At 38.6% G+C, this 12,736-nt stretch overlaps 1 protein-coding gene across 1 annotated transcript in view; it reads right to left on the bottom strand.

Annotated features, from left to right (window-relative positions):
* Positions 1 to 599: 599 nt before the first annotated feature.
* Positions 600 to 12,736, bottom strand: part of LOC135289781 (chondroitin sulfate proteoglycan 4-like) — a 36,477-nt gene continuing 24,340 nt past the window's right edge. Inside the window, exons 8-10 of the mRNA XM_064403614.1 lie at positions 11,184 to 11,356; positions 6,576 to 6,759; positions 600 to 6,233 (exon numbers count right to left, since the gene is read on the bottom strand). Coding sequence (XP_064259684.1) covers positions 4,183 to 6,233; positions 6,576 to 6,759; positions 11,184 to 11,356 — 2,408 coding nt within the window. The 3' untranslated portion in view covers positions 600 to 4,182. The remainder of the gene's footprint in view (positions 6,234 to 6,575; positions 6,760 to 11,183; positions 11,357 to 12,736) is intronic.

Below are 12,736 nucleotides of genomic sequence, written 5' to 3' on the forward strand. Positions count from 1 at the left end.
ATTACAGCTGACAGATTTCTGTGCACAGGGCACTAATGCATGGTGTACAGGAATGCATTAGGGCCACCAGCATTTCTGATGTCTCAAGAGGAAGTTCCTTACCTCAGTTTACAGGAACGACTGCAGACCAGCTAAATTCTGATTGAGAAAAAGAATTGGGTTGAACAGTGCACTTGGTGTGAGGCTGGGGTGAGGGGGTACTTTCGATCAACATGAAAATCAAAGAAGAAACAGCACTAATGTATTAACATTAATGTATTTAAGAACTTGATATTTTAAAATCAGATGCAGTTAAATAACAGACAATCTTCCTGAAATAAACCCAGTGCAGTCCTCACTGCACAAGTTTCAGCAAGTTCAAATCAATGCATTTTATTTTGATGTTGCTGGACATGGCCAGGTTAGGTGCACAGTGAGAGGTGTCTCCTTTTACAGCCACACACACTGAGTGGCAGTGGGCACAGCACAGCATCCACCCGAACACATGTGCAATTAAAAAAAAAAAATCAGAAAACTCAGAAGAATGCTGTTACTGGCAATGGGATTCTTTTGTGTCTCTGTACTTCAGAGGTCTTAAAAAAAAGCACAAAAACATTAAGTCCATGTATTACAAACAAAAAGTTTATTGATTTAATACATTTCATGTTGCAGTTTATAACTCCATTTGGTAAAAAGGGGAATCCTTCAGAAACACCACCTTCGCTAAATAAAACACACAATTTCAAAGCCAAGGGAAACAACCTACATATTCAAGCCAGATTCTGACCATAAAATATGGGTGTTCCTACAATCTCAAAAAGATCTATAACCACAAAATGGGGTAGGTTTTTTTGCATTTTCTAGATTGATTGTAATTTAGGAAACCCAGTATGAGATTCATCCCAGCTAGTTTTTGTCACCTCAAACCTGGACTAGCTAAGCCAGAGCAGACTTATCTATATTAAATATCTATGTATGAACAAGATAAACTCTTGTCCTCTGCCAAAAAATATTCTGCACTGTCCACAGGAAAAGTGTAACATAATCAGAGTTTTTAATTTTGGTTTTGTTTTTTTTTTTTTTTTTACTAGGGATTCAGGATGGGATTTTAAAGCTAAATTATTATGTAGTTTTCCGTTACAATACTGCCTCTGCATTTTACATTAAACCAAGTAATCACTGATTAACAATAAACTTACATTCATACAAAGTTTCCATTAAAACATTCCATAATATGGCAGGCACTTCGGCACAGTTGTCTCACAGCAGCAAAAACTGAGGAAGAAAACTGAATGCTGGCACACTTCCCTAATTAATTAGGTATTAAGGCTGATTTTAACTATAAAAACAAAAACAAAACTGAAAAAACCCTCAATGCTTTAAAAATTGAGCAAAATGCACAAGATATAACCCCATAATTGCTAATCTACTGGAAATGAACATCTCTTGTCAACCAAAACCATTTCGGAAACAGAGCAAGAATTCAGCCCCTTATGCTAAAGCTGAAAGAGCCAGCATAAATTCTACCACTTCTCTGGATGTTCTTATGTAGTGCTTTTTTCTCCTACCATGCAAATGCTCGAACTCAAGAATGCCCATTCCATTGTGGAGTTATAACTGAATGGCAGTTTTTTTTGGCTATTACATAATGGTCATTTTTTACCAGCATCTCATCTACCATCTCCTTTCATCACCAGCACTACATCAGACCTATGTTCTATTTCCAACACCACAAATTTAGGCACACCTGTCTTTACACCAATATACTTAGCAAAATCTCACAAAGAACACATTTCATTTCTGTTTATTTGTTCACCCTGTCACAAGCTGATTTTGTCACCAGACTCCAGGAGTTTTCAGCAGTGGTCTCTTTTGGTATCAAACTGTAGGTACACTGCGTGGAAGGATCTGGAGCCTGAGGGGTCTTTTGCTCTCAACAGGAAGGTCTCAGAGCTAGAAAAAAGTGAAGCAGACATCTTCATGTGTTAGGAAAGTGCTGAGATTAGAATTCTTTATTCCTCTTTGGAATGTGTCCTGGTGTAAAGGGACAAGTTGCTGCCACTGTCTAGAAGGCCTTGGAGGCAGGCTGCATCTGACAGCTGGGATCTGGAGGAGCTGGTGTTGGTAGAAGGCGTCCCAGGAAATGGCAAGAGACATACAGCTGTACCTCCACAAAGGGTGCAGGGGTGTCCCTGTGGTGGCCAGCAACACCACCTCTGGGCTGAGAGTCGCTCAGAACAGTCCCAGAGCCCTCCTCAGGGAAAGCAGAAAAGGTCCACCACACACAGATCTATAGTGAGATCCAGCTGAGACACCAGAACACCCAGAGCCCTTTATGCTGATCAGATGCTTGAACTCACACACTGGCATCAGGGAAGATACAGTGATGACAAATGCAAGAACTGTGTAACCAGGTTCTAATACATTTTAGTTTGAGCACATGAAAGGTTCATACCTTTAGTCTCTAGCACTCTCATAACTTGACCAGCTGAAGATGTGGCTTGTGATATTTTCCATGTATGACATGGACTACTCTTCTTGAAGTGGCCTCTAAAAAATGCACCACAATCATGTCTGCTCATGGCAGAGGTGGAAAAGATGAGGACTACTCCACTACTCCTGTGTTCAGCTCCCAGAACACAGCAGTAAGCACACTTTACATCTGGCCCACCTTGTGGGTGAAAATTTCCCATAACTAGAATCTATAAATTACAGAAACACACTTAATCATCAAAAATTCTAGAAATCAACCAAACAAAGTAGTATGAGATGAATAGCACCAAGGATCTCAAGGTCAGCAAATCCATTCTACAAAAGCGAAAATGGCAGTACCTAAATAAAATTAGGTCTAAATAAAAATGGTATTCCAGTGTTTACTGAGTGGTTGCAGTACTGAGACTGCTGAGAACAGAGTTTTTACAAAGAGACTGGATGGGACCTGTAGCAATTTAAAGGAGAAATATAGATTAGAAGTTCATAAGGGACTGTTTATGATCACAGTGCCATTTCCTTGAAATCAGTTCATTCTTTGTAGTCAACAGGAATTGTATTATTTGTTCTCAGTAGAAATAAAATTGGGCCTTAACTCAAGACTGCACATCACTACTGAGTTTGGATTTCCAAAAAGAGTGAAATATTCCCTTTGCACAGAAATTATTGCACATTTTATCACCAGAGCAAAGCTGGAGTATATGGTACTTGGTAGCAGTGCATAAGATGTATCTGTTCAGTATTCTCGAAGATGAAGGGTAAACTGTGAAACTTCCAAAGAGGATACACACTACCTTCAGGATTGCTTCTGTCAGTAGCTTCAGGACCCATGACAATATGCAGCCCAGACCTTGATTCTACTGACATCTGCTTGAGTACATAGACTCCAGAGAAAGTTGTGTTTGCTTCACTGAAAGCAGAATTTACCCCTTTCTCAGGAGCAGGAAATTTTATGCACATCCAGGCATAATCTAAGCTTAAAGGCAATTAAGCACACAGGCTGACTGACAGATACTCAATTTTTGCCACATGGAGTAGAGTTAAAGGATATATTTTAGCAGTTTTCGGATAATAAAGGCTAGAGTTCAGTATAAAATAAACCAAAACAAAAAACAACAATATCTCACAGTATTCTACCAGAATTCTTATCCACTGCTGTATTTTTGTTGCTGAATTGAATTCTGGATATCAAGTTTAGTGACCTGTCAAAATATTCAGTTTTGTTTTAGTAATGGCCTCTGAACAGACTTCAGGTCAAAATTACATATTGAAATTAGCATCATGAAAAAATGACTTATTGAAACAATTTTAAGTTCTTCAAAGATAAGTAGTGATTCAGAAGGAATAAAAGACCTTTATAATAAAATCAGTTAAAAAAACACCTCAACAATTCCATAAAAAATAAATAATCCAAGACAGAACATTCTATTTTACCTTTCATGAGAAATAAAAAATACTGCATACACGGGGTGGACTCAAAACCCATGAGGCCAAATTCCCCACTGAGTTAAGTGAGAATTTTGCTGACATACCAACTGCAAATCTTCTATCATGGCCACTGTAATCAGCAGGATTTTTGTTATTATTATTTCACAGGTATTTAGATTTCATCTAACACACAGTGTATTTGACCCATTTGATAAATTAGTTTATATGTTAACAATATATATTCACTTTTCCATACATCAATTAGCATGACCAAAACTAGTGTAACTATACCCAGTACTGATTGTTCTTCAAAGTTGGGTTTGTTTTTCGACAATATTGGATCATTTCAGGATCAAGATTTAAAAAGCTGTTTTTCAGATATCTTTCTGTAGTTGGAGAAGCCACTGTAGGAAGCAGCTGCTCATGTTTTACTGTCACGAATGTAGAGGCTGTACTTCTCTCAGCCCCCTTTAGGAGAGGAGTCACTGTGACAGAAGGCACAGCCAAACTCCGTTCCACACATCGATCTGCACTACTGAGGATTGCATCTGTTTGACTTTTGACTAAAGGTTTTCTCTTCTCTTTCTTCTGACACATTAACAAAATACACACAGAAGTAACAGCAACAATGAGCAGCACAGACACCAGGACCAGGGGGATAATAATGTACCAAGGGTTGCTTTCACCCGCCTGCTCTCTGGGACTCCTGGCATTAACCTGGTTTGTAATCTTCATCTCCACAGATACACTTGTTCCCATGGCCTGATTTAGCAGTGGACCTTCCTCATGTAGGTTTCCCCAGTGATTCTGCCCTGGCCACATAGTTGGCTCAGTCTTCTGTGGTGCTATTGCAGGTTCTTCATTCTGTGAGGAGACTAATGCCTCATCCTTTGAAGTAGAGTGAACCTTGAAAGTGGTCATGCTGGTTACAAAATGCACTTCTGTTGTAAAACCCTGCACAAGTGGAGGACTGTGTGGCACAATGGAATACTGAAAACAGCCAACAGCAGGCTGTACAGCATCTGCCCTGAGTATAAAAGTAAATGAGTCATTCAACAGATCAATGCCTGTCATATTTGTGTCTATGTCTAGAAGCAAAACACCACTATCAATGTCAGCCTGGGTGAAAGTCTGAATATCTTCAAACACTGCATCATTCACAAACCTTTTCTTAACAATCCTTCCGTGAGAGGGGGGCACTATCACTTCAAATCTAGGATTACTGTTTGTCAAATTGGCTAGCTCAGAAGCATCCAGGTCACTGCTTCCAAATGTATAAGCTTCTTGATTTGAAATCTGCAGGTCAGATACAATTTGTACTAAAGGTTTTGCTGTGATGTTCAGAACTTGTCCTGTTAGACTGCCTTCTGCAGTAAAAAGCATAAACTCCAGTACGTCACTGGAAGCGGTAAGATTTGTCAGGTGATAGGAGAGCCTTCCCGAGTACAAATCTGCCTGCTCAAATTTAGTAACCTGCTCATTTCCAATCATGAGGTGGCCATATTTGAGTGGCTGAGTTATTTCATACATAATATTAGTGCTTTTTCCATTTGTGGCGGCTGACAGCTGAATGTCAGTAATAGTGACAGATGTCTGGCCCTGTGGCAGCGCAACATTGGTAAGGTTGACGAGGACAAGAGCAATTGGTACGACTTCAAGACTGAACAGTTTGTATAAAGGACGATGTTTACCATCAGTCACACTGAAATAAAACACCCCAGAAGATGAACTTCCATCCTGTACAAACCACACTTTACCACTGTCAATATCAGCTTGTGTGAAATCTTTTATAGAGACATTGAGATTGCTTTTCATTGCTAAGTAACCATTATTGGGGTTGCTAACAATGGTGTATTTCAGCTCAGCTGGAGCATTATCTAAGTCTTCAACTTTCAGATTCTCTGCCCCCAGCATTGACACATCTCCCTGCAGGACTTTCAAGTGCAGTCTTTTAGTCTTCAGCTCTGGAGATTGGTCATTCACTGGGAAAACAGTGATATTAAACATCTCCTCTAAAACTTCACTATGGGGCTTTGTAGCAGGCTTGCTCTTCAGGTTCAACCAAACAGCAAAAGTGAAATTGTCATTTAGAGATTCAGAATTATCATGTACATACATAATTCCAAATTTGTCCAGTACATACTGAGAGAAGTTAGGCTTTTCTTTGGTAACGTTTCGCTCTCCAACAAGAATCATGCCATGCTGGGGTAAAGACACAACCTGATACCAGACTTCATACACAGAGCGCTGTACATCAGGTAGCTTAATCAATAGGTTTGAAGCATCTAGATTTGTTTTGTTGATCAATACTCTACCTCCTTCCTGGACTATGGCACCTGGCAGAAATGAAAAGAGAATCTTAGAAACTGAACATTTTATAGCTGTACTATAAAAGCTTCTGATAGTATTTTTCGCCATTATAGATAATGGTTTTTTACCATTATAGAAAACAAAATATCTTCTACAGCAGTAGGAAGCATCAAACATATGTAGCTATTTCATTTCTAAGGGTGCAGTGAACGCAGCTTTCCAAGCTACTACCCTACAGAACTCTCTGTCTCAGAAGTATTCTGGTCACTGCTTCCTGAAGAGAAAGAAGTTTTTTGTTTTTCTCCATTCTTCAGTGGACTCTGACAGATCCAAAACAATTTTGAGCCAAAACAGTGAAGAATTTTTACCTGTATTTGCTAGAAGACGACTACTCTGATCATGCCTATCAATTTCATATGAAATGACAACATGGAACATCTGGATATCCAGAGCTGATGGTGGAGAGGATACAGTAAATGTAAAGAAATCTTCTGCACTCCAGTCAGCTGACTCAGCATGTAAGTGTTCATACATGATCACACCTTCATCGACCTGATCCAGGTAAAAAGAAGACATATGTGTAAGAGCAAGGTGATTATAAATAGAGGAGTGTTAAGGACAGAAAAAGTATCTTAGAACATTGTTCAAAGAGACCTTTGTATCTTAGTCCATGCACAGTATATAGAGAATTATAGAATTGTTTAGGTTGCAAAAGACCTGTAAGACCTAACCCAACTGTTAACCCAGAGCTGCCAAGTCCACCACTAAATCATGTCCCAAGTGCCACATCTACACATCTTTTAAAATATCCAGTTGGTGATTCAACCACTTTTCTAGGCAGTCTGGTTCAATACTCGGCTATGTTTCATATGAAGAAAGGTGTTCTACTATTCCATTTAAACCTCCCCTGGCACAGACTGAGGCCATGTCCTCTTATCCTACTACTTGGGCAAAGAGGCCAACAGCCACCTGGCCACAGCCTCCTCTCAGGCAGTTGTAGAGAGTGACAAGGTCACCCCTGAGCCTCCTTTTCTCCAGGATAAACACCCCCAGCTCCCTCAGCTGCTCCTCACAGCACTTGTGCTCCAGACCCTGCCCCAGCTCCACTGCCCTTCTCTGCACTCTCTCCAGCTCCTCAGGGTCTTTCTTGCACTGAGGGCCCAGCACTGGACACAGCACTGGAGCTGTGGCCTCAGCAGTGCCCAGTACAGGGGACAACCCCTGCCCTGGCCCTGCTGGCCACACCATGGCTGATCCAGGCCAGGATGCCATTGGCCTTCTTGGCCACCTGGGCACAGCCTGGCTCATGTTCAGCTGCTGTCAGCAGCACCCCCAGGTCCTTTCCAGCCTCTCTGTCCCAGCCTGTGGCACTGCCTGGGGCTGTTGTGACTCAGGGACCAGACCTGGCACTTGGCCTTGTTGAACCTCACCCCACTGGCCTCAGCCCATCGATGCAGCTTGTATGTACACTGAGATTATCCTGCATTTCTCCTTCTCTTAGGATGGACTCTGTGTTGCCAAATAAACACCTGGAAGTACGTGAAAAGTTACTGGACATGAATGCTTAGTAAAAGCCTTACATGAAGAGCAGAGAGATACATAACACTGAGAAATTGCCTCAAACTAGTAATGGTGATCACGTGCTCAGATGGACTGTATTTTTACCAAATCAGAGTATCAATGTCTAGTGTTTTCTTTGTAAGAACACTAGCAGGGCTGGATTATTTGTCCTGAAAAAGCATATGAAAGGCTGAAGGCTGGAGAAGTATTTTCACGCAGTTATTTCATTCAAAGGGCAAAAGATACTTGGTAAGAGACTAAGAAAACCTGAAGGAAGTGTAATTACCACTGATATTTACTCCCACTTATAATCAAAAGTTGATGGAACTACGGAGTGGAAAATTTCTACACCACAGCAAGATGGGGATCTCCTTTTAGGAGATTCCTAAAAGACAAGAAGGAATGTGGTTTGTCCTCTCCCTGCCTGCACTGACCTTGCAGATCATTGTACTCAAGGAATCTAATCAGTCCACTGTGAGCAATCAAGCTTCAAAGTATTGCAATATACTGCAGTAAATCTCCAGAGAAACAAATGAACATATAAGATAAAATCATTTATCTCTTTAGACCCCAAAGCAAAAGGCAGTATTTTCAGTTTATTTCTCACAAGCTGGAACTATACCTGAATTTTATGATCAATACTATAATACATTGGAACTGTAATAGAATTCCTAATGATAACAAGACTAGACCACTTACTGAATCTTATCCAGTAGATTCAGCATCTGGTCTGCTTGATAATTCATTCACTGGCCTGAAGAGATGACAGCTACACCCATTAAATCCTTGGCAAGTTTCCAGGCAACCACTGACCAGACTGCACATGTTAGTTTCTAACTGCCAGAGAGATGGTGCTGGTTTTATATCTACTATTTTAACACACTCCTCACACCCTGCAAACACCTTGAAGGGACTCATTAGTACACATTTCTATCATATATGCTTGAAAGATGTGAAAAAAAGAAAACAAAATCCCCCCGGTGTTAACACAGATGAAGTTTGGAAGTATAGAATTTGAGGTGTAAATACAGAGAGACTGAATCCTGAAATTATTGCAACAGCCCCCACTGAGATCACTAGGCAAACCGGGCTTTCAAGGTCAGTTTTCTCAGCAGCTTCAAAACCATCCCAATTTTTCTCTGAAAAATTTAGACTGATGTGATAAAATCCTTTATCCATATCTCCAGGTTTCTGATTTCCCTATACTGATTTCATTCTTAATGGCTATTATAGGACAAACAAACAAAAAAATAATAGCAAAAGGATATGTTAGTTCAGGGTAATTTTCCAAAACCTCTCTAGGACTTCAAGATGAGGACAGCAAATTTTTGTAAAAAATGCAGGCACAATACACATCCTTTAAATTCAGCAGTGTTTAGTATCCATCTTAATTGGCTGGTTGATTTGGGTTTTTTGACTGAAAATCCATTCTAATGTCTGGGCTAAGAACAGAATGGAATTGGTGAGGATTTCTGTGTTTACTTCTGCAATGACTCTATATAGAAGAAGCTGTGGCTTGCTGTGAGATGAAAATACTTCTAAGATATCACAGGAAGTACTGCAGAGAAAAACAAAAATCAAGCATTATGTTGAAAAATTCTGTGTGACTGAAGACTGTTTAATGTGCAAATAATTTTCTTGTATTAGCTGAACAACATCTGTTCAAAAAAATGTCTTGGAATACAATAGTAATTTCTGTTTCTTTTTGCTGGTTTTTTTTTTCCCTTTGGCAACAAAGCAATAAACCACAGCACATACAGAAGAGTTCAGCACCCCAGAAAAAGTAATAACTACTTTTCCAAAGTGAAATTTCAAGTTCCTCAACACAGAATCAAGTCAGTGAATACCCACAGACCTACACTAATACAAAATGGTTTTGAATTCAAATCAGTTTTTCAAGCTTATTACTGAAAAGAAAATAAACACTTTCATCTCCGATACATGGAAAATGTACAACATTTGTAACATAAATGCATTTTTCTTCACTCATACTTAACTCCCACACTGAACTGAAAGTTTATTTAAGATCCCTTTTCTTTCTGTTGTATCTCATCCTCTACCAGAATAAACAGCAATCTTGTTTGGATCCTTGAATTCCACCTGCAAGAAGTCATTTAGCTCTACTTGTTTGAAATTAAAACGGCCAAAATAAGTATCTCCAACAGACAAGAAAAGCATACCTATTATTTCAGCCCAAAACCTTTCACAGTTTATAAAGTAAAAGGAAAGTTAGCTATACATTACTACAAACTGAAGTTACAGAGAATAAGTGACATGTTCTGACATGGTATTGTCCTATATACACACATAATGGTCATATCCATAGGCAAAAAGAGTGACACTTCAAAAACTCAGCTGAAATATCTTCTGTCTAACATGCTTAATTGTTTCATCTAATACTCAAAAAAATCACATGTTTTGGGATCAGAAGGGTAAAGTGTCATTATACAGTTCCTCACTTTCATAAAACAAGACAAAACTCAGCAAATTTTGAAACAAGACCAATGACATAATGGGATTACAGCATGTTTTTTATGAGAACCATTCTGTATTCATCTTGATTTATAAAGTCCAGGTGGAGACCCATTCTACAACCATCCTTGGTCAGGTTGTTTCAAAGCCTGATGACAACAAATAAAAATGTTGTCCATTTTCCAGGTTTTACTGCCCAAGTTTCAAATTCTGGCCAAGAGATTTTCTTATTACTTCATATACTCAATCAAATAGCTACATTTAAAATCTGTAAAAATATGTTTTCCCATGAGCAAAGTCAGAAGATTGACCCCATTTTATCTCCCTCACTTTCATTTTCTGCGAATAGCTTAATGTATGCTGAAGATAGTTATATTCAATCTGCACACAGACAAGTAATTCCTTTTGCAGAAGAATTTTTCCATCAAGTTACATAAGCTGCCACGTTTCAGTCATTCAGTAAGAGAGCCTGTATCACAGTTAAGATACTTCACACACTTAGTACCATAGCCAATCCAGTCAATAAAAGTCATCTTGGGGACAGCCATAAGGACTTTGTACAGCTGAAATGATCTGATACTTGTGACTTTTCATAGAGAAAAAAGCTGCTCTTTTTGCCAAAAACTAAAAGCTTCCAACCTCTGACTGCTGATTAATGGCACCAGAACAGCTCTTCCTGACAAATAGTTTTACAAGCAAAACAGTGGGAATTGCCAAGACCCTGCTAGTATCCAAGCAGAGGGGAACAAAGGCTCTTATTTTGTTCATTACTAGATAGATGCCAGATATTTAATGACATAGCAAATCTTGGTGATTGCACTGATGGGTCACATATGCCTGGTTACTTAACAGATATAAATGGATCACACAAAGAATGAGCAACTGAGATGCCCTCTGAAGTAACACTCTGCCCCTCAACTAGCTGTTATAGAGTAAATGCTTACCATAGACTGCGTAAAACTGAAGACTTCCTCAGTGGTATCGTCAGAATCTACTCTGATCAGCCTTCCAAGTTTTGGGGAAGTTACAACCACAAAAGTTATAGTTCTGTTTCCTGCACTGGTCACATCACTGGTTACAGCTTTCAGATCATGTTGTGAAATAGGTTTCCTGGAACCTAAAAAATGTCAAGTATAGGAAGAAGACTTACAACAGATTTTTTTCCAAAAGTCTGAGTTTTGTATGCACTACTTGCACTCTCACTCAGGTATACTCAGGTATAGTATTTTAATAACATTTTATAAGATCAGCAGGGTTACTCTTTTTCTAATTACCTTCTGGTTACAACTCTTCAACAGCTTCTTCAATTAAAAAGCCCATTAGTAGGATGTACCCATGTTTTAAAAATGCAAAAAACACACTTATCTTCAGCACATGTAATCACTAAATACTGGCTTCTGCAAAAACTGCCTGAAGTATAGAACAGAGTATGTATAAGTCCTGTTTCTCACATGTCTAGAGCCAAATTCAAACTCCAATATATTTGGTATTCCCAGTTGCCACAGAAGACATAGGTGATTTGACTCAGAGAAGAGTCAAAATGGCAAAGTTTCTAGTGAACACATAAACCAAAAAAAATCAATCATTAACAAAAGTACACTTTATCAATATGAAAAAGGATTTCAATTAAATAAAATTAAAACATAAGTACTGAATTAAACAAACTAGGAAGAACACCATGTAACAGAAATAACATCCTGAACTGAAATTATGTATTATTTCTTGAGATAGATGGAGATTGGGTGTAACAAAATTCTTTTAATACATAGCACAACACTAACCTTATTGAGGTTACTACCTTCTGTCTTAAAGAATATAATGAGCTTTCTGGAATTAGTCAAACCAAGACAATTTTTGACACAGCTGGGACAATAATTTCCTAGCTAGTAATTTCCTAAAAGAAAAAAAATTATCTGGCCTCTTTTTGACGCAGTTTCAAGGTACACAGTCAGCAAACTAAAATTTATGTTCAATAATCATTTTAGAGGAGCGAGAGTCCCATCATCCTATTCCCCCTGTATCCCCACTTCTGCCTCCATTTTCAGATTTTCTATTCTCCTTGAGCAACAAGCTTTATAGGTTTCAATACATAATTTCAAAGACTATATGTTATTAAATATACTTGAAGTCTGAATTATCTATCTCATACAAGAATAAAACAAAATAACACACATATTATATATATATATATATATATATACACATATATATATATACATATACATATATATATTTATGCCATAATATTCAGAAGAAAAAAAAACATGGTAAGGACATTGAAGAACAGGGATGCTTTGAAAGCCATTATTAATACCAGGAGCCTGCTTGTTCACATCTACTTGTGCTCTGGTTCAAATAACAACTGCTTTGAAACAGAGCTATTATAAGATCTTCTGTCTCTTCCTGTTTTCCCATTTTTACCTTTCCATGTCCCTCTGTGTCCATACTGTTTTGAAAAGTGAAGGAGTCTCTCAGGTTGAGAAAAATTCTCCCAGAC

This window comes from Passer domesticus, chromosome Z (genome assembly GCF_036417665.1).
Source record: "Passer domesticus isolate bPasDom1 chromosome Z, bPasDom1.hap1, whole genome shotgun sequence".
Taxonomy (NCBI): Eukaryota; Metazoa; Chordata; class Aves; order Passeriformes; family Passeridae; genus Passer; species Passer domesticus.